The sequence below is a fragment of the Convolutriloba macropyga genome, chromosome 8, assembly GCF_964194025.1.
Source record: "Convolutriloba macropyga chromosome 8, txConMacr16.3, whole genome shotgun sequence".
Taxonomy (NCBI): Eukaryota; Metazoa; Xenacoelomorpha; order Acoela; family Convolutidae; genus Convolutriloba; species Convolutriloba macropyga.
Window position 1 is genome coordinate 61,821,058 of NC_134475.1, and position 27,708 is coordinate 61,848,765.

The following is a 27,708-nucleotide window of genomic DNA, read 5'->3' on the forward strand; positions in this document are numbered from 1 at the left end:
TACCTTTTAAGTTTGGAATTGTAAGACAGCTGGAAACACAAAACGACCGTTCTGGACCCGCCTCCTTACTAACAACCTTAATTCTGATAAATATGTCCATTAATGCTTTCGATCTCTAAACCTCATAACACATAAGGGTAAGCTTTGATTATCAGTTACCGAAAGCCACAAAACTTATTTGAAAACTATTTCCTCATTAAACACTACTCCTGTTAAAACAATATAACAAGAAATCTTTTAAAAGAATCAGTTAAACCCGGTTAAGAGTGGCAAAGCAATAATTTGATAATATTAAAAAAAGTTATGTATTTATCTAGCATAGAACAAATCAGTGTCCGAGTCAGATAGCAAGACATGGTGAGATGAAAAATGTGTGCCTGTCCCCTTTGACTCTGCCGTTATTAACACAGCGTAATCTTCCTCTTCATCATTAGCCATTGCTTCGTCGAACTCTAAAAATATCCAAAATAACAAGTGTATATCAACTGAAATTAGTCAATTTACGTATCCTGCATTATGAATTGAAACTGAAGATTTCACTATTTGTCCGATATCAAAGCTGTCTATTATATCAAATTTCTATTAACATGGCTGTCTATTGGATTGAATTTGATAATCAGGCCATAAAAAACAAACGGATTATTACTATTCCAAAACATTCTTGAACATAATAGAAAATCGCGAAAAAAAACGAAGCAAAGTGAAGTGATGGGTGTTTAAAACTGGGTTTAAAGCGTTTATCCTTGTTTTATCTTGACTACGTTCTTCGATCCGGACTTGTTTTCCTTGACTGCGTTGCTGAGCAACTGTTTTCGAATAGCCAAAGAGCAAAATGAGCCAATAATGAAACTAGCCTAGAAAGATCCCGGTTTCACGCAAAATGTTTGCGAAACCAAAATTTGATCAAAATTTTTGGTAGAATTAGCTTCTAACGAGTGGTAACTACAGGACAGTCTCAATGGATAACTTTAACATTGTCACAATAAGGGGAAGAAAAGTCGCACATGACTGTCAATTAAACTTGTTAAACTGAAATAAAAAAATATCAGGATGTGAAGCTATTCCAGTTTTATGACTAAATAGATCATTATTAAAAAAATAAATCAAACGCTAAAATCTGATCTCAACAACTCTCGCAAATTCTTCGAGAATATGATCATTCAATCAAAAGTTAGTGATATAAATTTTATTGATATGCAAATAATTGCAGGCCTTTGGTTAGATCCTTCAATAATTAAAATTCGAAAACTGCTTACTTTTCTTATTGATTGTGCCCTTTCTCTTGCGTCTAAGCGAGAACCTGACTTGCAGTGATTGTGCAACATCATTTGTCCACCGGCTTCGACATGATACTACAGTGACAACCAGGAGAAATAGGAGGAACAACACAACTGTCAGAACAATGTTGAACATGTTAGGCTCCGCAGTCCCTTCATCTGGCTTTTTGTTATCGGGCGATGTTACTTCTGAAGGTTCTATCAGCGACCTAATGCACCTGTCCATTCGTGCTAAAATCAATAAAAACTTATAATTCGATACAAAATATTAATCCGAGGAAACATTCTGATGAAGAAATTTGAGAGATCTGAAGAACGGGTGTTGGCGGGGAAAGCACAAGATATTAAAACTTAACAACAGAACCCTTAATTTGCTGAATAGCAGCATTGTCGACTTTTTTAGTCGAATAGAAATATCAACAAAAGAATTAAACTGGTCAGTTGACCGAAAAAGAACTTCAGAGAACTTTAAATATATTCTAATTTCACAACTTTTAATTGCCCTTAAAACAGAGTCTTTAACGCGTGGCAATTGATTTTTAAAGTGTGCTTCATTTTCAGAGAATCTTAATCCTTTAGCATAAAACTACAAGTATTCATGAGGGGCAAACAAACGCAATTAACGACAACAGCCGACTTGCATTGGGTACAAAACAGCATAGAAACATTCAAAAGCGTGAGAAAAAGAAAGAAACAGCCAGAAGACTTAAAATAAGCTCAGGGTTTGCATAACTGCAGAATAAAATACTTTAAGAAATACAAGCACTAACCATTTGATGAACGAAGGTGGACAACACATCTGCGAAAATCTAATGCAATAAGAGTCCGCAGGGGAACAAAAAAAACTAGTAAAATACCTTCAAGCTACCAATATTCTACTTAAGGTCTTTTAAAAGATGACTAGGAACAAAAAACACTCAATCAATTTTCAATGTTTGATCAGAGCTGTCTCACTTTCCTAGTTTTTGTATATTGTTTTCAAATATCTTCCGTCTCAGACACTTTAAAGATACCTCTTAGGCCTCAAAAATCGTCCTTTCAGTATCTTAAAAGTTTTGTTTCACTTAGTTTCAAACCTCATTTCCAACTTTTAAATTTACAAGATACTGTAAAAGAACGCTTTAGGTGAGTGGTGAGCGCCGGTGGGCCAAACTCAAAGAAGCACCCTTCACACCATGAATTTATGTCACAAATAGCTTCGGCGAATCGCATACTTGACTATTGAGCCGGTAGCAATTTCATAAAAACGTAACCAGTAGAATACCAGAAAAGTCTATAAGAGTCGTAAAAAAATCTGTAAACAAACCTTAGCTTAATCAAAAATATCAAAGAAAATGGACAAATTAGAACAAAATAACTGACTTTATTATAAGTCAGTTATATTGTCCTAATTTCTCTATTTTGACTAACTGTACAAAGTATGACTGGTTGGTGTCGGGGACCAGCGCGTAGGTATGTGGTGAAAAGATAGTATTTGCGGGTTAGGTAGCTGGGTAGTTTGCTGGGGGTTGGAGGAGGAACAGGTACGTGGAGGGGGTAAGCGCGTTAGGTGCGGGATCGCCTGGTGGGGGTAGCTAGGTAGTTGGGGAGTGTACTAAAAATGAGGGACTGTAATGGGATCAAAACTTCTAATACCAGATCTAGACCTTGAAATTTAACAGCAGCTCCTAAATAACTAAACATTAGAATATAAGCTACTGTTAAAGAACTATGTTCGAAAAAACACGTCAACGTTCTAAAAGAGAGGGCAATGTTCGAAAAGAAAGAAGTCCAAGTTCAAGTTATGAACAAACTCGCTTCTGCAAAAAAAAGCGGAAACACCAGTACTTCTCTGCGAGTAGGAAGAACTTGAAGATCAACCAAGACAACTCTTCGAGTATAAAGAGTATGAAGAACCTGTATAAAGACCAGCTCGACTAATAAGATTGCTACAAAATTCTTCTGAGATCAAAATCTCGAGAAAACTAAGAGATATATAACCTGAAGAAACAATTGGTATGTCACTATCAGTTTAACTCTATTTCTAAATTATTTTTCTACCTATATAAAATTTGAATTGACTTAACCTGCTGATCACATGCTCTGTACTCTCATTGTCGGCAAAATTAAGAATTAGCCCAGAGAACAAAATATGAAAAAACTTGAAAGTGCAAAAAACAGAGAATAGGCTCAAAAAGTAAGACGGTCACTCAAACTGAAAATAAAAATACGGGCGCAATAATTGTCTGCTAGAAAAAAATATTGCCTTTTCTGAAAACAGTAACTAAAAACGACTAAAAATATTGACAACTGCTTTTTCTTAATGATAAAGTCCGTGTACATTACCTCACAACAAAAAATAGTGACCGAAGCTCTCTTCCAAGGAAATATGGTCTACACTGACATCATTGCAGAGACCAGTCTGATAGACTAGATGAAAGTAAATATGGACACTGTTTGAGCAGTAGATTGGTATTGCAACAGAAAACATTTTGATTGTAGAAAAACAGAAAATTTGATGTTTTACAAAGATTTTTAAAGCTTGAATTATTTTGATTTCAATCTATTATCACACATACACATTTATTAATCAGAGGATAAAGGGATAGTACCAAAGATTAGAGATGGCAACTAAGCGTAGCGGACATCTAAAAATGGACATCTAAAAAGAACAATGAAACTAGGAGACAGTAGTCATAAAAATTTCACGAAAAATGTTGAACAAGTTGTGAACTAAGCTGAAGCAAACAAATTTTGTTCGACGAAAAAAACATAGTAGGACAAGTCCTGAACATCAATTCATATAAATTTTATTAACCAAAAAATAGCCGGGAAATTTTATTAACCGAAAAAATAGCCGGGATAATTAAATCGAAAACGCAGTTTGAATAAAACCCGAAAAAAACAGCACAATAAAAAACAACCGACTAAACGTCGGAAGAATTGCTCTCGAACAACAAGTGGGAGCTCTAATCAATTGCAGCCTGCTGCAGTCGGGAGTGGGGGAGGGGGAGCCTAAATGCGACTAAGAAGTTCAGTAGTGGGCTTCAAATAACCACATTAGAGGTTAACACATACCACTATTATGATTTAAAGTGAAAAATGGCACCAGTTTCCGCGCACTTTTCATTTGACTTTTAGTATTAAATTGCCGCCAATTGAGTTCAGCTGCTTGAAATTGTGTTGTCAAGGGCGTAAAAGTCACTCGAAAAGTCAAAACGGTCTAGCAAAAATTTCGCATCAAAAAAGACACCCACGTTCACAATAATTGCTTCTCTACGAGAGCAATTTATTAGTCAAATTGCCTCACGTGAACAAAAAATTACAAACGAGAAAGTTAATTTTTGTTCAAAGACCATTTTTTCCCTCTGCTTCAAAATTAGAGTGTAAAAATTTTTAGCAGCAAAATCACTCGTTTTCTGCTCCACTGTCCAATTTTAACACCCAAAAACAAACTTCTCCAATACTCCTCTTCGAGTCTTAAAAAGACAGCGCCCCAATGCAATTCAAATTGTAAAAGGGTCGCTATAATGACCGAAACTTTCAATACCCCAAACTGGTGTCCAGATAAATACCTTATTCCTAATTTTGCCCACCTGATCAACGTTTTCAACTAGCCTCGCCCGAATTACCAGTAAAAACAGAGCAAAAAAACTTAAAACAATTCATTTATTGTGTTCTCAAGTCGTTTCTAGTAAAAAAAATTTGTTTATTTCTTAGTCCTTTCATTATTGCATTCCACATACTTTCCTGATGTTATCCTGAAGTATCATCCCATTTATAAAAGATAATGTCGACTTATTATTCTAAATTAAATAGAATATCACATACGATAAAGAGAATATTATGAAGTTATATCAGGCGCATAGCATCGGACTTCGACTCCAACCAGCACGCAAATTAGCTTCTCTAATTGCAATGATTAAAATTACAGAAATTAAAATCCCCACAGATTAAAAAAAACAGAATAAACAATGTAATGCAACGGGACCAGCTGTGTCGGCATATCCACTGCCGATCTCTTTGTGTATTATATTTTCATGATTTTAGCGTCTGGGGTAATTTATGCGTGACATTTGTTTTTTTTTGTTTTTTGTGGGCTTTTGTTTTTGTTGAAATTAATTTAAGTTTTTGTTAATTGAAGAAAATAGACTGAATTTGAACAATTTTTGCTTATTTTTTTTGTTTTTGAGGTCCTTCTGCCACAAAATTTGAAGCAAAAAAAATCGTGTGAAAGTTTCAAAAATCGTTCACAAATTTCATAAGAGAGCAATTCCAAATGTTGCAGCCACATGAACCTATAATTACATCAAACTACTTAATCGTCTATATAATTCAACGGTTACCTGGTTCATGTTCTGAATCTAATTGTTCCTCTGACACAGGTGAGGGTCCAATTCTAGCCACATGCTTTGGTTCCTTTACCAGATCATCCCTCAAGGCATCTTGGACAGAACTGCCATGAAGTTCTACCTGATGAATTTGGTAAATTTTAGGGTGTCGAATACGGTCCATCGTCAGCACACTTAGCGTTCTCTAAAAATCGACAACAGAAACTTTGCGTTATAATCCAGATAAATTGAATCGTCGCAGTAAACACTTTTATACCAACGGAAACACCACCAGGAAGCTTTTTCCGGTAACTTCACTTAAATGAAAGCACGATTCATCAGCTGTCTTTGGTCCTGTCTAGTTTATTTAAAAGCGACGCATCTAAGATAGCTTTTGAACTCAACCAATTTATTATCACCATTTCACAGTAGAGTTCCATGGTACAATAAAAAATCGAAAGATAAAGAATCATGGGGCCAAAAAAGTTCCTTTCCTTGCTATTGCAGCTGGTCAAAAACAAAGTACACAGGTTCTACACTGGCACCAGTAGGATCATAAAGAGCCCCAAATTAATCCTACTTATTTTACCTTTTGAGAAATGTCAGTGCAATCCAACACGACTTGATGACAACTGCTAGCACCAGAGTTCTCTCTACGCATGATATGAATTTCAGACACCAAGTATGTGTTGCCGTCTTCATTTGATAACGCTCGATCTGTGCCTGAAACGAAGATACAACCATTTCCTTCATAAAGTAAGGACCAAAGAAAATCATTTTTTTACAATGCAATGTAGCGCTCAAAAAACAATCAGAAAAGCATTCACCACTCCGAAAATCAACATTTTGAAATGTGCGATGTTCAAGTTTTTGCATTAAAACACAGATCGAGCAAATTGACGTTAGAAAAAATTGGTTGCAAATGAGATTAACAAATATGTGGGATTTTGCGAAGCAAAATTCATCGAGATTTTAGAACAGCTGAATAAGGGCAGCTACAGTTTAATAACAAGTTGAGGTTCGAAAAAGGTTTATAAACCGGAACACCGCAAAGCCCAACAAGCAATCGCTCTATTGGATTTCGATGACCTAATGCACTATGAATCAATACATGGCTTTATCGGTTTTTCCCGTTTCTTTTGATTTCGCTCTTTAGACATTGACGGTTTTAACTACATTGCGTATTTCAATGAGCGAAAGAATTTAAAATCCATTTAATTCAAACAGTGAAGGAGGTGAGTCAGTAGTTAAAAGTGAAAGTCGTAACGAAAAACGTGGAAGAAAGGGAAGGTGTAATTAAAAAAACAGCCGAAGATTCCGGAATCGAATCGAAGTAAATTTTCACTTACACCCTAGCCACCTAACTGATCAAACTATCTTCACTGTACGATTCAAACTGAAACAACAAAGGGAGGAAACATAAGCAACTAGCGTCGGGCAATTTGCTCAAACGACTGGCGAGCTGTTGGCTTCATCAGTACGTAGCTACGATCCAGGGAGCCTAGCTTTAGCTCAATTGAAAGGGCGGAGCGTCAGCGCCGCGGGGTGGGGTGAGCTAACAGGGGCTTTAAAAGAGGCTGATGTGCGGGTGCTGAAGTGGGGCGGAGGAAGAACAAGGGTTAGATTCTAAGAACCACGCTCTTTAAGACATGAAATTATGTCCCAAAACAGTTTTGTAGAATTGGATACTATGGTAAGCCGAAAGGCTTTAAGAGCCCTTCATGACCTTCGGGTGTTACGTTTATCCCGTTTTTGAGAACGAAATATCAGAATGGGCGGAAAAATAGCTTACCACTCCGGGATTCGAACCATTGACATCCCGATCCCTCACCAGGAGCACTGCCTACTCGGCTATCAGGCCCTTATTTTTGCGATGCTGCAATCGATTTTATATTAGCAAAAAGCTTGACTTCACAGTGAGAAAAATAGAGACCAGTCAAAAATGAAGAACGAAAGCGTGAAAGTCGCTTAAGAAGTCAAAAAAAGTTCTAGAAGCGCAAGAACGGTAAAGCGAAAAATTTGCAAAAAGTCGGATCTTTTTCGTTTGTGCTCACCCAGCTTAGTGGTTACATATTATTTGCACCCCCCCCCCAGAAGCACGTGCAATATTTTAACAAAAATTTACCATGTAATGACACGTGCTCTGTAATTGGGGGGAGCATAACATAACGTACTGGGGGGGGGGCACAAACAGAAAAGATCCTATATTTTATGGAAATATCTGCCATCAAATTTACAATTGTTTTCAATTAGTAACAATAATCATACAAGCATAACCAGCTGAACAATTGAGCATAAAAAAGAATGAAAGTAAGAAAATTTGGTCGAATTAGGCAGAAATTCAAAAACCAAATGAGCAAAAAATTGTTTAAATTCAGCCAGTTTTCTTCAATCAACAAAACTTAAATTTTAACAAAACAAAAAGCCGACAAAAACCAATAAAGAACAAACGTCAACAAAAAATTATCCCTGACACTTAAAACATGAAAAAAGAGTACAAAAACAACTTGAAGGCCTGTATTACAGCGAAATCACAAAAATAGCACAAATAAGTTCATATAGAAGTCTACTAATGATTAAGATGATCAAAAATGCTCTCCAACGTACAGTATCTTGTTAATATGGATTCGAAAACTCACTTTACCCGACAAAGTAAAATAAAAACTAAAAAAATTCTTCGAAAAAACCGCACGCGAACAAAAACATTTCACTTACTTGGCGAAAGTTTTTCACGCCAACTTTCATCGCAGTCTTTAAAAAAAGCGTCATGGACAGAAAATCATTCTTTTGTCTCTCTGTTCTTCATTCAATTCGTCCAGATAATTCACCTAAACACTTAGTTTTCACGTGCCGCATTGACTTTAAATCTAAAGACGCTCCACCAATACTCCTCTTCGAGCGGCAAAAAAACATAACCGACTAACGTCGGAAGAATCGCTCTCGAACGAATATTGGGAGCTCGAATCAATTGCAGCCTGCTTCAGTCGGGTGGGGGCGAATGGGACTAAGAAGTTCAATAGTGGGCTTCAAATAACTACATTAGAGGTTAACATATACCACTATTAAGATTTAAAGCGAAAAATGGCACCAGTTTTGGCTCACGTTTCATTTGACTTTTAGTGTTAAATTACCGCCAATTGAGTTCAGCTGCATGAAATTGAGAGAGAATTTTAGATCACACGAAACGCAAAAAGTCAAGGGCCTAAAAGTCACTCGAAAAGTCAAAACGGTCAAGCGGAAATTTTGCATAAAAGACACGTTTACAATAATTGCTTCTCTACGAGAGCAATTAAAAAGGAACACTACAATATAGCTCCGCTCAGCTTACAGCTTCGCAGTATCAATAAATGGTCGAATCCCTCAACTAAAAAGAATACATAAGAAATATGACTACATAGTTGCTTCAAACTTCGTTCCAGAGCAATTAAAAACAATAATCTGCTTAGATATTAGTTTCACGCAACACATCAAAAAATTGGCGAGTCTCCGTAAGTTTTAATGAGCTGATTCGTTACACGGTAACAGTATCCAGTATCTCAGCATTGCAGTTTGGATCTTTGGGCAAACACGCAAAAGTCAGATATATTGAAACTTTTAGCGAAAATGTTAGAAATGGTTACAAATTGTGAAATATCTGGCAAAGTTCCTCTCAAGCCTAACTTGCTTTCGTATTTCAACACAACCTCGGGAGATTAATTTTTCCATTATCTATAGCTAATTCGTAGGGCGAAAAATTTGGTAGTCGAGAGAAAATTAAAGGGCCGTTTTACTTATAAAAAGAAACGAACGAGCTCTTCCATGCTTCTACAGCCTGTCAATGCATGTAATGCTATATCAACAAACAAAGTATTAACATTTGAAAGAATCGGTTAATTTCAAAAGTGTACCTTAAATTACACCAGTAAAGCTCTAGCAAAAGAGCCCAGCACTTCAATGCATTCGAGAATTCCCATTTTTATCCCATTTTTGAGGATGAAAAATCAAGTAAGTGAGAAGTACCACAAGAAATACCAACAAGAATTAATAAATGCAGTAATTTTGAGCTCACTTAACAACCATTTAAAATCAAACGAATAACTTCGGCCCAATTGCTCTAAAATGATGTACAGTGGGTTTATGATAAAAGCCAATAGCATGAGAAAATATGTGAGAACTCACATTTGTCAACCAATCAAAATTGGCCAAATCTTACACCCCAAACTTCTGCCTTAAGTTTCTCGTCAGTTATACAGAACCGTACACTAAGAGCGTACTAGGCTTCAATAGATCTTAGCAACTTAATGCCCTCAAGCTTTATCCGTTCATCTCATTTCTTTTGAACAAAGCCGGCAGATTGCCGGAAGAGCTGCGAAATACACTTGCGTGCCATATAATACAGATATCAACAGATACAGAAATATAAGTTTCAAAAGTTATCAAAAAATTGTAGAATTCAAATTAAAGATGTTTTAAAGCGCCATTTTATTGAATCAAGTAAGTCATGTATCATGAAAATTTAACCACGAAACTGACTGGAAAACTTTTACTAGAGAGATTGAGAACCCATTGACTTATTTGCACGTCACCCGCGCAAATAAGTTAGAGAGGAAGAAGTCATTCAGAAAATTGACTTTTTTTAGCTTTGAGGTGTGAACAAATGTAAAACGAAAAAAGCGCCAGACGACAAAACAAAAAACATGGCTGAAAGACTTCTGGCAACGACTCGACGTACGAATTTGACCATGCTAATAGATCTTATGAAAAAATTAAATAATGGAACAAAAACCTTTTAAACAACAGGAAAAATAGCCTGACAAAAACTGATATGGCATCTGATAAAATCTAATTTCGGTTGCGACTCCAAAAAACTGATTGGCAACAACTACGAACACCTTGTAATACAGACAGTTTGCAATAAAATATTACCCTTTAATATACAATCTAACAAAAAAATAGTTTGATAAAGAGAAGAACGCGGATTTGAAGAAATGACGTAGGACAAACATAGAATAATAATCTCTTCTCTGCAAAATGCCAAAACTCACCTTTCAGACCTTTATTCTGGGGAAAATAAACCTACTGGTATATCAATGAACCCACCAATACTTGTCGAAATATTAAACAACAGTTAAAATATGCAAATAAAAAAGCTGGAGAAAATAAGAAAATTTTTTGATTTATTTTATGATTTAGAATAGCTTTTAATTAAAACTGAACATTACACTCTACAGCGGGAGGCATACAATGATAAGAATTAGACAAAAAAACTTAGACAAAAATGGACAGAAATTGGTTTAATTTTGCTCAATTTTCTTCAACAAAAACAACTGTAAACAGAAGTCAATCAAATTGAAAAACCACTAAGATTGCTAGAGTAAATAATCTCAGCCACACAGCTCTCCAAATGCTATAAACAATCGAAGAAGAATACAAAAACACTAAGAAAGCTGTAAACGAGGCATAATGGTGAAAATAGCTGAAAATCGGATCCGAACGTGAAATATTTCATTCAGATGGACAAAAACCCATACAAACTAAATATATCTTAGATAATTGAGAGAAACACCTTTGACTAAAAAAAATTGAAATTAAAACTACAAAAAAAGTTTCGAAAAAGCTGCAAGAGAACAAATTTCGATCCCTTAGCAAAAACTTTTTACGCCTACTTTTACATGCTGTTTTAAATACACATCAAAAAAATTCTCGATAAAAAAGACGCTCCACCAATACTCCTCTTCGAACACCGCAATATAGCTCCGCTCAGCTTACAGCTTTGCAGTATTAATAAGTGCTCGAATCCCTCAAGTAAAGAGTATACATAAAAAAGACATGACTACATAGTTGCTTCAAACTTCGTTTGAGAGCAATTAAAAACAATAAACTGCTTAGACTTTAGTTTCCCTGGTTGGGAGACAACTACAAACTCAACACTTACAGCAAAATTGGCGAGTCTCTGAGTTCAAATGAGCTCTGTAAGTTCAATTGGCGAGTCTCTAAGTTCAAATGAGCAGATTTTAAGAGCTTTCTTGCTCACCCTCAATTTTTTGTTTTAAATTAATTCTTCCCTCAAATCAAACAGTCTAGGCTTACAGAAATAGTCTATATACAGCATCAGATGTCTCTGAAGTCCGCCATCTCCTTGGGCAGCAATTTGAACCACTTCTGACGTCACCTTAACCACATCTATATCTTCAGAGGAAAGACTCCCATTTTTATCTGGGGTAGTCTTCAATGAAGCTAAAACAATTTCCACATTGTTTAAAACATTACCCGATTACAGACGCGTTAGTTAGTTAATTGAAAAAATCGAATCCGATAGAAGTAATTGCTTCAAACTTTGACCACTTAGTTCTTCAAAACAAACCGATTTTGATACTGAACTTATTGTAGTCAAAAACGACTAAGCTCATTAAATATAGTTGAATGAGGAACAGAAGTACTATTTTGGTCGCCAATGCATTATAAAGCCTCCATTGTAATCCATTGCTGACCTTTATCTTGAAAGGGCGCAGAGTAACATTAAGAGGCCATAACATTAGTGTTAATAAGTCATTCAAAATATGAAAAGTCGTTCTTGATCAGAGAGTTATCAGACATCTCAGCCGAAATGACGTCATACACGCGAAAGCAGCAAAGCAGTCATACAGCGGATGAACAAAACCACTTATGATGATTAAGAAGTGAAATTGTCACCGAAAAAGAGCGTAAGACAACGAAATAAAAAGAACATATCAGGACAAGTCCTGACCTACAATTCCAAGAATTTTCATTCGCTGCACAATAAACTAACCTAGAATGGATCGTGAATGGATTGGAAAAACATTTTACAAAAAATCGAATAAAAAATCGACAAAAAGACGGTAGAAATCAAAGTCAAATTTCCGCATGTAAGCAAAAGAAGCAACTAGTGAAATTTTGCTGAAGCAACGTTTTCTGACACTACTTTAAATTTAGAGTGAAAACATTTCGAGCCACAAAACCACTCTCTTTTTGCTCCATTCATTATTTCGGCGTATCAAAAACCGTGACTTCAATTTGACTTCAAAAATCATGAAATCGTTAAACGATCATGAGAGCGCTCCAGTCAATTCAAATCGTCGAATTGCAAAAAAGTAAGAGCATCGTATAATAGCTACGCCCAGCTTACAGCTTTGCAGTTATAAAAAAACTAAAACTAGTCAATAGCAAACCTAATAAATAAACATAGCAGGCAGATTGCCAGAAAATAGCCGCAATAGCTTCGTAGACCCGCAGTCCAACAAAAAAACAGTAAAAAAAGACGGATCCAAAAAAATCGTCTCTTCATTGAAGGCTGATATGTTATATTTTGATTAAAAATCTGTATAAGTTTTTGCTGCCTCTGTTAGCTGCTATTTAATAACCTTCCTTTAGAGTGACACACACCCATTTGACCTTATCTCTTTTAATTGAAGTAAATAAAAGTCACTTTCAATGTGAGGAAGTCATTTTTGAGAGTGAGGTAAGTCAAGTGTGACCAAAAATTTAATCACGCAAATGAACAAAAAAACTCGCTCCACTAAAAGCGAAAAATGACGTCACACACGCACTTCAGTTGAAATTGCATGAACGAATGAACAAAAGGCAGATTTGAAGTGGTTGTGACGTCATATGGTCGAAACAAAATTCGCGACGACGAAATAAAAAACATAGCAGGACAAGTTCTGACGTACAATTCAAAGAATTTTCATTGACTAAACAAAAAACTAGACCTGGAATGAACTATGAATGGATTGGAAAAACCATTTAGAAAAAAATCCGATCCAAAAAATCGAAAAAACAGTAAAAATCATAGTGAAATTGCCGCATGTGAACAAAAAAAACCACTAGCGAGAAAACGTATTTTTGTTCAAACACCATTTTCTCACTCTACTTTAAAATTAGAGTGAAAAAATTTCACGCCGCAAAACCACTCGCTTTTTCGCTCCACTTCCTGTTCGGCGTGACCAAAATCACTACAATTTGACTTCAAAAATCATGAAAATGTGTGAACAGAAAAAAAAGACAGCGCCCCAATACAATTCAAATTCTTTGAATTGTAAAAAACCAAGAGAAGGCCAATAATAGCCCCAGCTATCGCTGTGCGGCTATTAAAAATAACTAATAAAAAGTATTCAATATAAAATGTTTGCCATCAACAAAAAGTAAAATAAAATTTAACCTTCCATCGATATTGAAATTTAGGATTATGATTAAGGCTTGACATTAAAGCTGCCTTATTCGATAGTTGTCCCTTAATTACAAGTCCATGAAAGCGTCAAAGAAATTGATGAAAAAATTAACAAGAGCAGGTTAAATAATTACCAATAATAGATATTTTCCAGGAAATTCGCGAATAAAAAAACTAACCTGCTCATAAAATTAATACATTAATATTTAAGATCAGTATGTGAGGAACAAAGTGGAAGAGAAATATTTCGGAACAAAAATTCTGGGGCAGCATTGTAATTTTGAAACAATGTAATTGAATTGTGGTTTTGAAAAGTTCTGGGGCAGCATTGTAAGAAAAAATCTCAAATAAATTCAATTTATAACATTCTATAGAACTCGACAATAGTGTGAGGTGAGGTAACCGACAGCCTAGTAGTCCTCAAAATACCACATTAATCTAAACAGAAACGCTATACAAAATTAGCTCTCCAAAAAGCGTTTTTCTGCCGAAGCCAACCATAATTTGCATCAAGATTTCAGCAGATCAGATAGAAAGCACTAACAAAAATAATGAAAACAATGGAGGCACAAGTGACAGCGCGGAAACAAGCTGATGAGCATTCAGTCAATGCTGATGCCAAAAATACACAACAAAGAAATCTGAGTTTCATGAGCAAGATACCTCAATCAATGCCATTACACAAACATAACCGACTAACGTCAGAGCTCTCAAAAGACCGGCGAGTGAGGTGAGCGCAGCGGTGGGCGTTGCGCCTTGGGGGGGGGGGGGGGGTCAAGCTCTCAGAACCGCCCTTCATACCATAAGTATAAGTCTCCAAAGCAGTTTATGTGAATCGCATACTTGGAGACTAGTGAGCTGAAAGGCTCTAAGAGAACTTAATGCCCGCTGGGCGCTACCTGTTTATCTGTTTTTGAGGACGAAAAAATAAATGCGTCAGACGAAAAATTGGTCAAGCGAAAAATCGAATTAAAAAGACCAACAGGACTAATATAATTGCTAAACTTCGTTTGAGAGCAATTAATAACCATGAAGAGAAAAGCGAGCTCAAAAAATAGTTTGATCTCTTTAAAAACTTCTTTGTCGACGAAAGACAAAGGCTTAAAAATTCACTAGCGGCAATAATCGGCGAAAAATAGGAAAAATGTTAGACACGGTGTTCTAGCTTCAAATTGTTAAACTGTTGCTTTCAATTTTGATGACTAATTTTCACTGCAACTAATCATCGATCAATTTCATCAACTTCGTTCAATTTCCTGACAAATTCCTCAACAGCCCCCCCCCCCCCAAAAAAAAAAATCAATTGGTTTGAAGCAATTAGTGAGAGATGATCGAATCTGAGAGCAACCTTGTAATTGTGATAAACAAGACAAACAAATCAATGCGTGCTTATGAACATAAAGGCGATGCATTGTACTGAGATAGATGGAAAAGTTTATAGCTATTAGTCAGTTTGATGTCGTTATTGAAGTGTGATCAATTTGGTAAGATGCTCCGTCTGAAACGCTTGAAGTTCACGTTTACTTAAAAATTGTTATTTTCAAATATTGTAAGTTAAAGCCACTCCAGTTATTTAGGTTACAGCAGAAGGAAAATTGTCTCTGATTTCCCTAGTTCCGACTACCAATATCGTGGAATATTACCTGATAAAATCATGTTTCCGATTAGCAACCAAAATCGGTTATGTTTGTTCACCCCTTCACCAATGGAAATGATCATTAAGAAAAAAAACTCTCCCACAAGATAAAAACACAGCTGGTTGATTGCCAGAAAATAGTCGCAATAGCTTTGTAGATCGGCAGTCTCGAAAAACCAGAACAACGAAATTTCTTTTCATTAAATGATCTCGTTATTTTGATTAAGAATTTGTATAACTTATTGCTGTTTCTATTAGCTGCTCTTAAATAGACTTCAATTAGATAACACACACACGCACGCACACACACACGCGCGCGCACGCAAAAACACACGCACACACAAAAACACACACTCACTTGACAATATCTCCTTGAATTAAAGTATAGTCATTTTGGAGAGCTAGGTGAGTCACGCGCGACCGAAAGTTCATAACGCGAATGAACAAACTCGCTATACTAAGAATGAAAAATGACGTCACATATGCCATTTATTTGAAATTGCATGAACAAAAGGCAGATTTGAAGTGCTTGTGAGGTCATATGGTTGAAACAAAAACCCTGACAGAAAACATAGCAGGACAAGTCCAGGCAGAATTCAAAGAATTTTCACTGACTAATCAAAAATGGAATGTACTAGGAATGGATTAGGAAAACCATTTAGAAACAAAATCAGACCCGAAAAATTGAAAAAAAAGTAAAGAGAGTGAAATTGCCGCATGTGAACAAAAAACCACTAGCGAAACAGCGATTTTTGTTCAAACACCCTTTATTCATCTACTCAGAAGTTTCAGCAAAGACATTTCACGCTGCAAAACCACTAGCATTTTCACTCCAATTGCTGTTTCGGCGTGACCAAAATCACTACTCCAATTTGACTTCAAAAATCATGAGGACGTGTGAACAGATGTTAAAGACAGCGTCTTAAAATAATTCAAATTCCCTGAGCTGTAAAAAGCAAGAGAAGGCCAATAGAAGCCTCAGCTATCGCTTTGCGGCTATTATTCAAAGCATATTTTTTAAATCTCTATATTATTAAAGATGGAGAGGACGAATAGACCTGTTCACGTGCCACACTTGACGTTTGCACATAATGAATACAACTCAAAAATATAATCACGGCCTTATTACACAAAAGTTACACAAATATTAAACAAAGTTTTAATTTAAAAAATTCCATCCCCTAAACCAATTTTTTGCGGATGGTATTCTTGGACAGACAAAATATGTTATTATAAAAATTCATTTGCACAAGAAGACCTACCTTTGGGTCTGGTGTCAAAATTTATTGTGACCTTGAGAATTCTACAATTTGACCTAGGTCGAAATAAGATCATTAAATTTATACAATTCCCCTTTTCGTGCGCTTCAAGAATGCAAATATGTATACATCAATCAAAACCCACAAGATCAAAGATAACCGGAGAAATTTCGCAACATATTGATAATAAATATTTCAGTTTGCATTCAATCATCATGTCTGTACAAAAAAGAACAATTGAAAATTTTTGCTCAAAAACGCAGCATAAATTGACACCAGGATTTGTCAAAATTAATTCTTGAAATAAGAACTCTTATTTGACTTCAGACGGATGGTCGATAAAAGTTGAATTTTGATTTTCAGATTCAAATTAATGTATTTTGATCTTCAGATTTGATGACCATACAAATTTTAAATCCAGCCATTTCGGTCCGACGTAAACATTTTTAGCTCAATGACACCTAGAGTTAAATGCCTTCTTCTGTATCCAAGACGAGCTGATCAATTACAAAAAAAAAATTGCAAAATTGCCATTACTTTGCACACCAGCAAAGCAAAAACGAGCTGTGTACTCGATTATTGCATCTTCTGGCTATACGTTCAGTCATATATCATTTCAAAATCTTGTCGCAAACCAGGCTTTAATTATATTGTGTCATACCTTTCATAAGTCCTCCAATTAAAATAAGCAAAAAATAATTTTAAGTCTAAAAAATCATTTGAGATCAAAAATTATTAAGGCGAACGAAATAAAAAAACACTTAGTTGAGACCAAAATCGATGCCGAAAGCGAAGATATCACTAAATAGGCAAACTGCAAAAAATCATAAATGATCAAATAAGTTTGAAAAGAGCGAGCGCAAAAAATCGTGATAAGAACTTGAACGATATTAAAAATAGCGGATTCCAAATTCAAAGAAAGTGGATTTACAACTCCAAATCCATTTGCTGTTAGCGTCATCTGAAACGTCCTCAGATTCATTTACCAACTAATGAACAAATCAGATATTCATTTGTTACTAAGTTACTTTTCAAGTATATATGAGAACTGGGAATTTTCGTACCGAATCGGATATGAAGCAATAAATGGTTTGCAGCATCTTGGGAGCAACTCAATATTTGTTCGCTTCATCAAAAACTAGTTAAAAAGTTTGTCAGCAAAGATTTGTCTTAAAAGACTTTCCCCCTTTGAATTAATCCGTATAGAGTCTAAACTTGAAACTGCCCGTAAAGTTTTTTTGTATATTGATCTTGAATGCTTTAAATTAATGATAAAATTACACCTGATTTTAGCTCGCTGAAACATTGATATTACCAAAGTGAAATTTTCGGCTTAATTTTTTCCTACCTCCTAGTCAGAACTTGAGGGTTCGTTGTCTTGGAAGTTGTTGGAGGCTCGTAAAGCCTGTAATACTATTTCGGAAATATTGTAAATTCATTGCGGTTAATCCAATATGCAGAAAATTACCAATAATGATAACAATTTTAATATAGACGGGCAGGAAGATTATCACGCTGAAGAGTATGCTAGCAAAAGAATACTACAGCCAAAAACCACGGACAAACGCCATGGTCGAGGAAAATTCCACTCCCAAAGAAAAACAAATGGAACAGCAGCGCACTCAGTCCAATAGGTGAATTTGCAAAAAATTCAAACCTATTCAAAGAGAAAAAAGATCTTTGATGAGAAAATGCAGGAATTCGAAAGCAAAGTCGGGGAAAGACTATCTTGGGAACATAATGAACCCGCATTGAAAAATCCGCAGCAGAGACTAAGCTCCTCCAAACGTACAACAGAAGGGAACATATTAAGATACCAGAAATGATAAAAACTCATTTGAGTACCAAAAACAAAAAAATCACATTAAAAAACACTTTCGCGGGTCTTAGAATTAGCACAGGGTGCAGGTGCCGAAGTGAAGGAATAAACATATCTCGCTCACGCATCGTTTGCCCTCCAAAAATGAGAGGAATCGCCAGAGTTCGCAAAAAATTAGGGAATATAGAATCTGCTAGAAACGCAAAGCGAGGATGAAATTTGTGCATCTGATGAAAAGAGATGAAAATATATCTGACGTTTGGCTACGGGAAGTTTTTTTCAAATGGATTAATGGCAACCGTGACGGTAGAAACACTCTAATTAAAAGGTGCGTTTTTTCAATTCTTACTTGGATAGTGGCAACGAGCAAGCAAAGGTCACGGACAATATCCTTCAAAGCCGTCAACATTTCGGAGTGAACAAAGAGAGAACGAACTTTGTCTTTAGAAACTGAACTCTCCTTTAATTCAAAATTTTCGTAAAATATTGATCACAGATCAATAACTGTACAAAACGTAAATGTCAGGTCACTTAGAGAAAATTGTGTAGATTGAGTCATGTGTGCTGAATTGCCAACCAATCCTTCTTTATTTTACGGAAATTTTGTAATCGGAAAAAATTTAGCCAAAAAAATAGCTTGTCACTGATTAATTATTTAGAACTTGAAAAATAGCGAGGTGGTTATAACGCAGTACAACAAGAATTAATCTATAAGAACAAATCTATCAAATAACTTTGATAAATGCTTGTTTTCAAAGTGAAAAGAAGTGATATAAAAACTTAGTTAGCTGTTATTTTAAATAAAATTAGGTCTAATCAGATTTGACAAAACTTTGGATACCTTTCTCGCACAAAACAACTATCGAAAAAACAATTATTATCTGCGTGACATGAACATTGACAGCCAAAAGGACAATCTAGCGAACTTTTACAAAAAAAATTTGTCACATTTCCGTACATCAACCAAAAAAATTACGAAAAGATCATCTATATGTGTTAATCATAATATAAACCACGCCATAATGCCAGAAAAAGACGCGTTCAGCATCAAAAACTTACCGACCACTTCACTGTTCCTTTTAAATGGCTGTTGGACAATAGAGAAATTAACCCTCATAATCCGAGATATATTAGTTACAAAAAACCCCCGCTAGTTTTCAATTATAAATTTTTAGTTAGGTAGCGTCTGCAAAAAAAGATTGAAATTAGCAGTTAGGCCAAAAACAATCTGAGCGCCCTGGAAAAATTTAAGAATTGACGATAGCAAATAAAAAAATTCGAGAAGATTAAAAGCAATTTTGTTCGGAAAGTTTCAAATCTTGTATTTGCAACTCGAGACAAACCTACAAACTTCTCAATGAAACCAAAGGAAATGGAATATATAATGAGAATAGGCGACTGCTTAGTTCATTTTAAAATATTTAAAATAGTCAATCAAACGAATAAAATTAATGCAAATCTTTTTAAAGAAAATTTTTGTAACATCGGAAATAAAGTAAGTTATAGTCCGTCGGCTCAGTTTGTGCAGGTTTCTACAGCAGTAATCAACTCTCCATTCCTTGGGGAAACGCACGCAAAGGAAAACAAAGAAATGGTCGGTTAGATAATCAGTGGTCGTCAGGAAGCAACAAAGTCAGCAATATCTTCGTCAACTTAGCAGCTGAGGTTACCCTATCCTAGTTTATCTGGTAAATTTATTATTTACCAGTGGATTCCTTCGAGAGAGCTCAAGAAAACTAAAGACATAATCTTGGAAACGTCTAAATTAGAAGAAAATAATTATCTGCCCATCTCGTTGCTTAATGTTTTGTAATTTTTGAAAGGATTATGTACAACGAAATATACAAAGTTTTCGAAAAACAAAGCTTGATTTATGGCAAACAATTTGGATTCACAGCAAAACTGTAATTCTGATGCATTAGTAGAACTTACCAAAAAATCACATGAAACTGTTAAAAAAAATATCCTGGATTTTAAAAAGCTTTGAAACAATCAATCGCAATATTCATCTATATAAACGAGAATATTAGGGAATTAGAGGTTATGTCTGAAATAGATTAAATCAGATCTAACAAGTTATTATTATTATTATTATTATTATTGGTAAGCACTGTTTAAAATCACAACATTGCAGTAAAATTAAAACAGATAAGTTTTGAAGTTTCGCCTGAATAAAATTTCAGATGGTTTTCAAATCAGTTTCAAATCAAATGAGAGTTTATTCCACTCAACAGCGACAGCATGCAAGACAGAACGTCTTCCAAAGTTGGAGCGAAATTTGGGAACAAGTAAATTGTAAAAAAATATTGAGACCTCGTAACCATTGTGTTTCGTTTCATTAGTTCCGATAAATATAGTGGAGTTTGCCAGGCTGATGTATAAAGCGATGTGCATAAAATAGGATTTTGAACACAATGCGCTGCCTAATTGACAACCAGTGCAGCTGCTTGAGGTACAAGGTTGGTGTTGAAGCTGACAATCGAAAGATCAAACGCGCGGCAGAGTTCATTATTCGCAGTAGTTTTGCTAACAAAATGTTTGCCAGACCATAATAAAGAGAATTACAGTAGTCAACACGTGATAACACTAAAACCCTAATTAACTCAATTAAGACTGATGTTTTAACTTGATCGCGAATTGACCACACATTACGGAGATAATAAAATAAATTTGAACAAACAAAGTTGACCTGTCGTTGCAGAGTAAGTTGACAATCAATATAACAACCTAGAACTTATACCTGTTCAGTGTAATCACCATCTTCTGGCCGACGTAAAAACCATGTTTGACAATTTTACATTTCCGAATAATCATATACTCACTCTTATCTGCATTCAATTTCAATTTTGCATTGCTGAACCAACGTTGTTCTCAATGTGTTCTGATATAGCTGTATGTTGTTCTCAATGTGTTCTGATAAATGTATGTTTGAATGAAATAAGGTTCTATGTGGAGTCCCATAGGGTTCAATACTAGGACCTTTGCTCCTTTTAATTTACGTTAATAACAACTGACAAGCGTCTTGTTGCTGCCGTTTTTCTTCGCTGGAAGCTATCTATATATTACGAAAGAAAATCTTGCAACTCACTTCAGCAAAAAGTTCGATTGAGTTGGAAAATTTACTGCTGAATATAAAATTTTTAACTGTGTATCATTTGCATATTTCTGAGATTTTATAGCAAGCAATCAACAGCATTGTAGAGAACAACTAGAACTAGTAAAATTATTCTTTTAAAAGAAAAGCTGTGCAGAACAAAAATCCAGGGCTATTCAATAAGAACGAGGGGTGTTCTCTTTTAAATATAGCCGACTAACGTCAGAAGAATTACTCTCAAACGACTAGTGAGAGCTCTAACTCATTTAAGCCTGCTTCAGTGAGGTTGGGGTGAGGGGGTAAAACTATGTCGGCTTCAAATGACGTCAATAGAGGTTGTTATATACCACAATAGTCACTAACAAAATCTTAAGTGATTTCAGCTGCTTCAAATTGTTAATGAGAGAGAATTTCAAATCACGCAAAACGAATAAGTCAAGGGCGCAAGTCACTCGAAAAGTAAAATCGGTCAAGCGAAAAATTTGCATAAGACCAACACGTTTACAATAATTGCTTCAAACAAGAGCAATTAATAAACTAGCGTCTATTGGAAAACTCCTGCAAATATAAATCAAGCTACAAAAAATGAAATTTCTAATTTCTCAAAATAAACCATATCTAGCATGTAATCATGAGTTAAATCTGTATTTTAATTATATTATAAATATCTTAAGCTATAACTCCGAAGGGAACTGTTGTGTTATATTGATAGCTGTATGTTATCTTCTCTTTTAGGCAGTTTGAAACAGGAGGTTTGTTAACCTTGTAATTTGACCTTGTTGATCTCATATTCAATGATTCAACGAAATAAATTCTCTCTTTTCTTTCTTAAAGGCACTTCTCGAAAATTAACTTTTTGACTTTCAAAATCATCAAAATGTGTGATTTAAAAAATACAGCTCCTCAATGCAATTCGAATTCCTGGCATTATGAAGAACAAGACAAGTTCATTAGAGCTCCCTTCAGCAATCACAATATCAATTGTTAGTAGACATAAATAGACAACTGAATACAAACCAAATTCTCTGTAAAAACTACTCGCCATGTATCGAAACAACATTCTGGATTATTGACAACTAGAGATAGGTGATATAGGTTTATTGCGGTCTATAATTCCGGATTCCCCAACATTTAGAAAACATTACAAATTTCTTCGAATTTTTTTTTACAAGGATCAAAAATTTGCGCTAACACAGCTGTGTATAATTTTGCTTCCAAATGATTTGAAAACACTTTCTCTGCATCCTCTTGGCTCAATTCCACTAAATAAACTAGATCCAAGGTTCACTAACATCTGTTTCTTGTTTGCATCTTGTTATCTCGCATTTTGTCCACGACCCTCAATTTTAATATGCAAACATGCGAGTTGTGTGAGCGTTCTGTGCACAGCGTTAGCGCGCCCAATCGTTGAATTAAACAATGCAGTTATGGTAGTCGGAACAACTTAAGTTTAAGAGATGCAAAAGGGAGCTTTCGAAAAGCGTGTTTGATATTTCCATGCCATAATTAACTTACTGAGACTGCAGACCTTTACATTGCAAGGCACGCATTGGTTGGAATCTCTCTGAAAGAAAAATTCCTTGAAATTGCATAACTATATGATAACAGTTCGCGCAATAATCAGCCAAACTACATCTAAAAGCTAATGGTACTATTTAAGGTACCAGCATAAGCTTAAGTTCTCCTTACTGTATCATTGGACTTCCAATTTTGGACAACACATCTTGAGTTTTCCACAGCAGCATTTTGCAAAGCATCAAGTAAGGAAACTTCTGATAGCCAGTAACACACTAAAGATAGGTAAAGAGTCCACGATTTCATTTGCACTCCATTAACAACTGAAACTAACAAAAATGAATGGTATCAGACAAAAAGTAAGAATCGGGGAAAAAGCAATTTAATCATTGCAGTCGAGCTAGTCTTAAAATTAAGTAAGTTACGGAAATTAAGTAAGTTACGGTGCATTTTCGAGAATATACCTTTACGACGCTAGTTTTAGCTAAAACGATGCAAATTTTTTTCTTGCATCTTGTTTTTCGTTTCTTGTTAAATAAAAAGGGGGCACGATACACCCAATAGTTTGAAGTGAGCCTCCGCTATGAAACAATACAGCAGCGTCAACAAAGTTATTGTAAAAAAGTTTCAATTTTGTAATAGTTGAGTCTTTAGAGAAATAAAGTTTCGTTCCTCTGGAGCTTATAGGCCCTTTATTGGGAGTCCTTCATCAATTTTTTATTCGATCGTTTTCCAGATGCTGCAGTTGGAACATTTTTTTGTTGTGGTTTCCCGACTTCCATCGCAGGGTTCTTAGTACCAGACATCAAGTTTTATAATATTGTCCACTTTTTTCCACAGTGATGGTAATCACAGAATAATTTGCATGTGCAGACGTTCTTTTTAGAGTAAAATTCGTTGACGAAACGCCACATTATAGCTATAACTCTATTTTTTCCCCTTTATCCACACGTCGACCATTTTTGAAGACAAACTCTCCTCGAGCTTTTTCGGAACGTTTTCTATCAAGCAGAAAGATGTCATTTTTCCGCCCTTTTTATTGCACAGTTTCCAGCAGCTCTAATCTTCGTTCATGATCTTTGAAAGAAGCAGCAGATTGTTTAGTTGCACAAATATAGTGGCAGTTGAAGGACATTTAGCAGTATGAGTTGGTTTTCAAAACTGACATCTCTGAGTCCAGTGATCCAATTGACAAATTTCTTCTGGAAACTCCCAGGCTGCTCCAGCTCAATTATTTATGCCGTTATGTAAACGAAACCATACAGCATTTACTGGAATAATCAAGGACTTGTAGAGTCCAAGTACGATCCTCGTTTGTACACCCATGGCAACATTGCTGGGAAGTAAGAAGAGCACTTTGTGTGCTTTCATTAACTTTTTTTTCGTCGTGAGGCTTCCGAGAAATTTTACTCAATTCAAGAATTTCTAGGCCTTTCACTGTCGCATTACATCCATTACTGAAGTTGGACATCCACTAGCTTGAGGGATTTATCTTTTCCAATGAACGTAAACTTTGTGCATTTTTCCATGCAAGATCCATGTTATTCGTTTCCACCCATTTTTGGATTTCACTCTGATCTGCTTGTACCTCCGATGTTTGTTTTCCAGTTGGCAATTTTTTTTTAAATCATCAACAAACATGAATGGATCTGAGAACATGGGGGTTTCCGGTCAGTCGTTAATAAAGATGCAGAAAGGAAGCGGGCCCAAGAGAGATTTTTGAGGTACACCACTTGTCATTGTTAGTGTTCGTTATCTTGCATCGTCGACGCGTACGAGTTGTTTCCTTCCTTTAGGTAGTCGAACAGGAGCTCCAGTAAACACCCTCCTACTTCTATGCCTACAATTTTCTTTAAGTGCTCGTAGTGAGGTACATTTGCAAATGATGCATCAAGTACGTCTGTGGAGAGAGTTGTACTTCGTTATAAAGTATTGCCAGATTTTGCTGACCGGTTTTGTTTAGCGTTTTGCCGTAGTTCTTGTGGAATCACCACAAGATTGTAGAGCCCAATTGTATCTTTAAAGTTTGGATCTGTGGAATAAGTTGTCGACGGATTTCATTAACCTTTTATTTTCAATTGAATATTCTTTTTGCTATCTTGTCTTGCAGTCATCTGTGAAATTAAGAATTACTTAGAGAAAAAGAATTAGGTCATGCATTTCTACGTAGACTCAGGGGTATATGATTAAGCTCTAGCAATAACTGTTGTAGTCCAGACGTTCTTTGGTTATCCACTTTATTGCGAGGATCTGTACTCTTTCAAATTTTGTCATATTAGACGTATCTGGGGACTTGCTTGGGAACAGTAGGTTACAATTGGAAATATTTTAGCGTTGCTTTTAGGGATACATTTGGTATTAAGAAGAGCGCTCTAGTTGTTTTTGAACCCTTTGATGACAGTCTTCATTGCAAGTTAAAGCTGGTGAAACCATTAAACCTAGGTCTTTTTGTATGTCTGTAAATATTGCAATCTGATTCAAACCTGAAATGTTTCTTCTATGTTGATCAATTTACACATTGACGTGTTTGCCCTTATGCAGTTGTTCTTACACAATTTGTTTATTTATGTGGCTGCCGATTGGAGTTCCTGACAAGTTTCTAGCAATTTGAAATCATCAGCAAAACCATAACTTTCGATCGAGGGGTCTGAGGCAGTCGAGTCATTTATAACAAAGAGGAAGATAAGTGGACAAGTATTAATCCCTGAGGAATTCCACTTGTCACGTGCTCTAACTTAGAGCAGCCGACATTAAACTTTAAGAACTGTAGCTGCTTATTAAAGCAGGATGTTAGTAGCAGTACAAATTTTCTAATAATTTCATGATGTTCTGATATCTTTGTGAGTAAATAATGATCAACTTTGTCGAAAGCCTTGATAAAATTGAGACACAACACAGTTGATTCGTTTATTTCTTTCATACTGTTGATAAATGGTTTCCAGAAATCGGAGATTTTGGATTACCGCTGTCCTCCGTTTCCTGAAACCGTACTGATTTTCGTGGAACATATCGAGGCTGCATTCATATAATTGATCAAATATAAATTTTTCAAAAACTTTGGATATACAGCGCAGCAAACAGATTCGACAGTAACAACAAACATCGACTCTGCTTCCATCTTTAAAGATTGCTGAAGTTTGACTAACCTTCCAGCGCAGTGGAAAACAATCTTTATTTAATTGATTTGAAAACTGAGGGAAAAGAATTTGGTATTCAAATCAGAGCAATATTTCTGAATTTCCACAATATTGTAAGGCCCAGTTCATTTCTTTACTTTTAGACTTCCGAAAACACCTGAAACTTTACTTTCATTAATTTCCAAATTATTTAGTTTCTTGTTGTTAGGATTTACTTTGAGGTAAATTTTGTGTGTGTATACGCTCTTCAAAAAACAACTAAATGAGTTTGCCTTTTTTTGTCATTCACCGCTATTGAAGAAAAGAGTTTCAATCTCGCCGGAAATTGGTGACCGTTTAACATAGATTATGAGTATTTTAAAATGTTACTAAATCTGCTGGCTCTATAATTATCGTCCTCAAATTCTCATTGATCAAACTCAATTGAATCTTTGATTACTTTTTCCAAAAGTTTTAGTTTTAGCAACCGGCGATGGTTGAAATTTGGCCATTGACGTTTTTTAGTTGTCACCTTTTTTAATGAGATACGATGTGGATCTGGAGACCCATGGAGGTTGGGAAGCTCTCTTTTGTCTTTTTTTGTTATGTGTTCAGTGTCATGTTTACCGAGCCAAGTATAACCGTGTTTTAAAAGTATGTCTGTATTGCTGAAACAATAGGCATTGAATGGTTTGCAAAATTGACTTTTTTAAAATATTCACCATTCCGTTTTCTGAAAAACAAAATTTGTGGAAAACTTGACTAAAGCTACCACTCGCGATAGTTTCATTTGGTTTATGATCAGAACAGTGTTTGTTTTAGTTCTGATAATTTCTCTGTGTGATGTTGTCTAGCGCGCAATTTGATAATAGGATTGGGATTATTGATCAAAACTACCCGAGTTGTGTCTTAGATACGTTTGAGAAATTGTTTTCAATTAGAAGCTCAAGAGTTTGCGTTTTCATATTCATCACTGGATGTCATTTGGTTCCAGGTGCTTTTTGAGTTTATGTAACCAGAGGTTTTGAACAGCTGCTATTGCACTTCACTGATTGCTTTGTAGGGTTCACAAAAGAAAATTTCGAACTGTTCTGGAGTCCATCTGAAGGAGCTCCCATCTGGAAGACTGTATATAACATAAATAAGTGTGGGATGGGGTCTGAGAAGCTAAATTATTCCGATGATGCCGCCCTTGAAAATTTTGTTTTTAAATTCCGCCGTCCTTTGAAGTGTAATCGGCGCTTTCATGGTCTTTGCTATATATGTTATATATATTTTTGCTGTTTCACTGCTGAATACAAAAAAGGTGTTTTCAGGTAACCACACCTGAACTTGTTCAGGTACAAATTTACCTGAAATACAGTTCAGGTGTATTTCAGGTGCTTTTACACCTGAACTTCACCTGAACTTCTAGTTACCTGAACTTGGTTCAGGCAAATTTACCTGAACTTTTTTTAGTATGTAGCTTGGTAGGAATAACGCATTACTAGGGACCTTCTCAGAGAGCACTGTTTC

At 35.5% G+C, this 27,708-nt stretch overlaps 1 protein-coding gene across 3 annotated transcripts in view; it reads right to left on the minus strand.

The window, feature by feature from the left end:
- Window positions 1–218: 218 nt before the first annotated feature.
- The window catches only part of LOC142344248 (uncharacterized), a 32,483-nt gene continuing 4,993 nt past the window's right edge, over window positions 219–27,708 (minus strand). Inside the window, exons 2-8 of one of the 3 annotated variants that reach the window (XM_075395812.1) lie at window positions 23,252–23,399; window positions 23,078–23,126; window positions 11,657–11,803; window positions 6,177–6,310; window positions 5,603–5,792; window positions 1,257–1,508; window positions 219–452 (exon numbers count right to left, since the gene is read on the minus strand). In XM_075395812.1, coding sequence (XP_075251927.1) covers window positions 310–452; window positions 1,257–1,508; window positions 5,603–5,792; window positions 6,177–6,310; window positions 11,657–11,803; window positions 23,078–23,126; window positions 23,252–23,383 — 1,047 coding nt within the window. In that variant the 5' untranslated portion in view covers window positions 23,384–23,399 and the 3' untranslated portion in view covers window positions 219–309. Of the gene's footprint in view, window positions 453–1,256; window positions 1,509–5,602; window positions 5,793–6,176; window positions 6,311–11,656; window positions 11,804–23,077; window positions 23,127–23,251; window positions 23,425–27,708 lie in introns of those variants that run through there. The other 2 variants (XM_075395810.1, XM_075395813.1) reach the window with 2 other exon arrangements.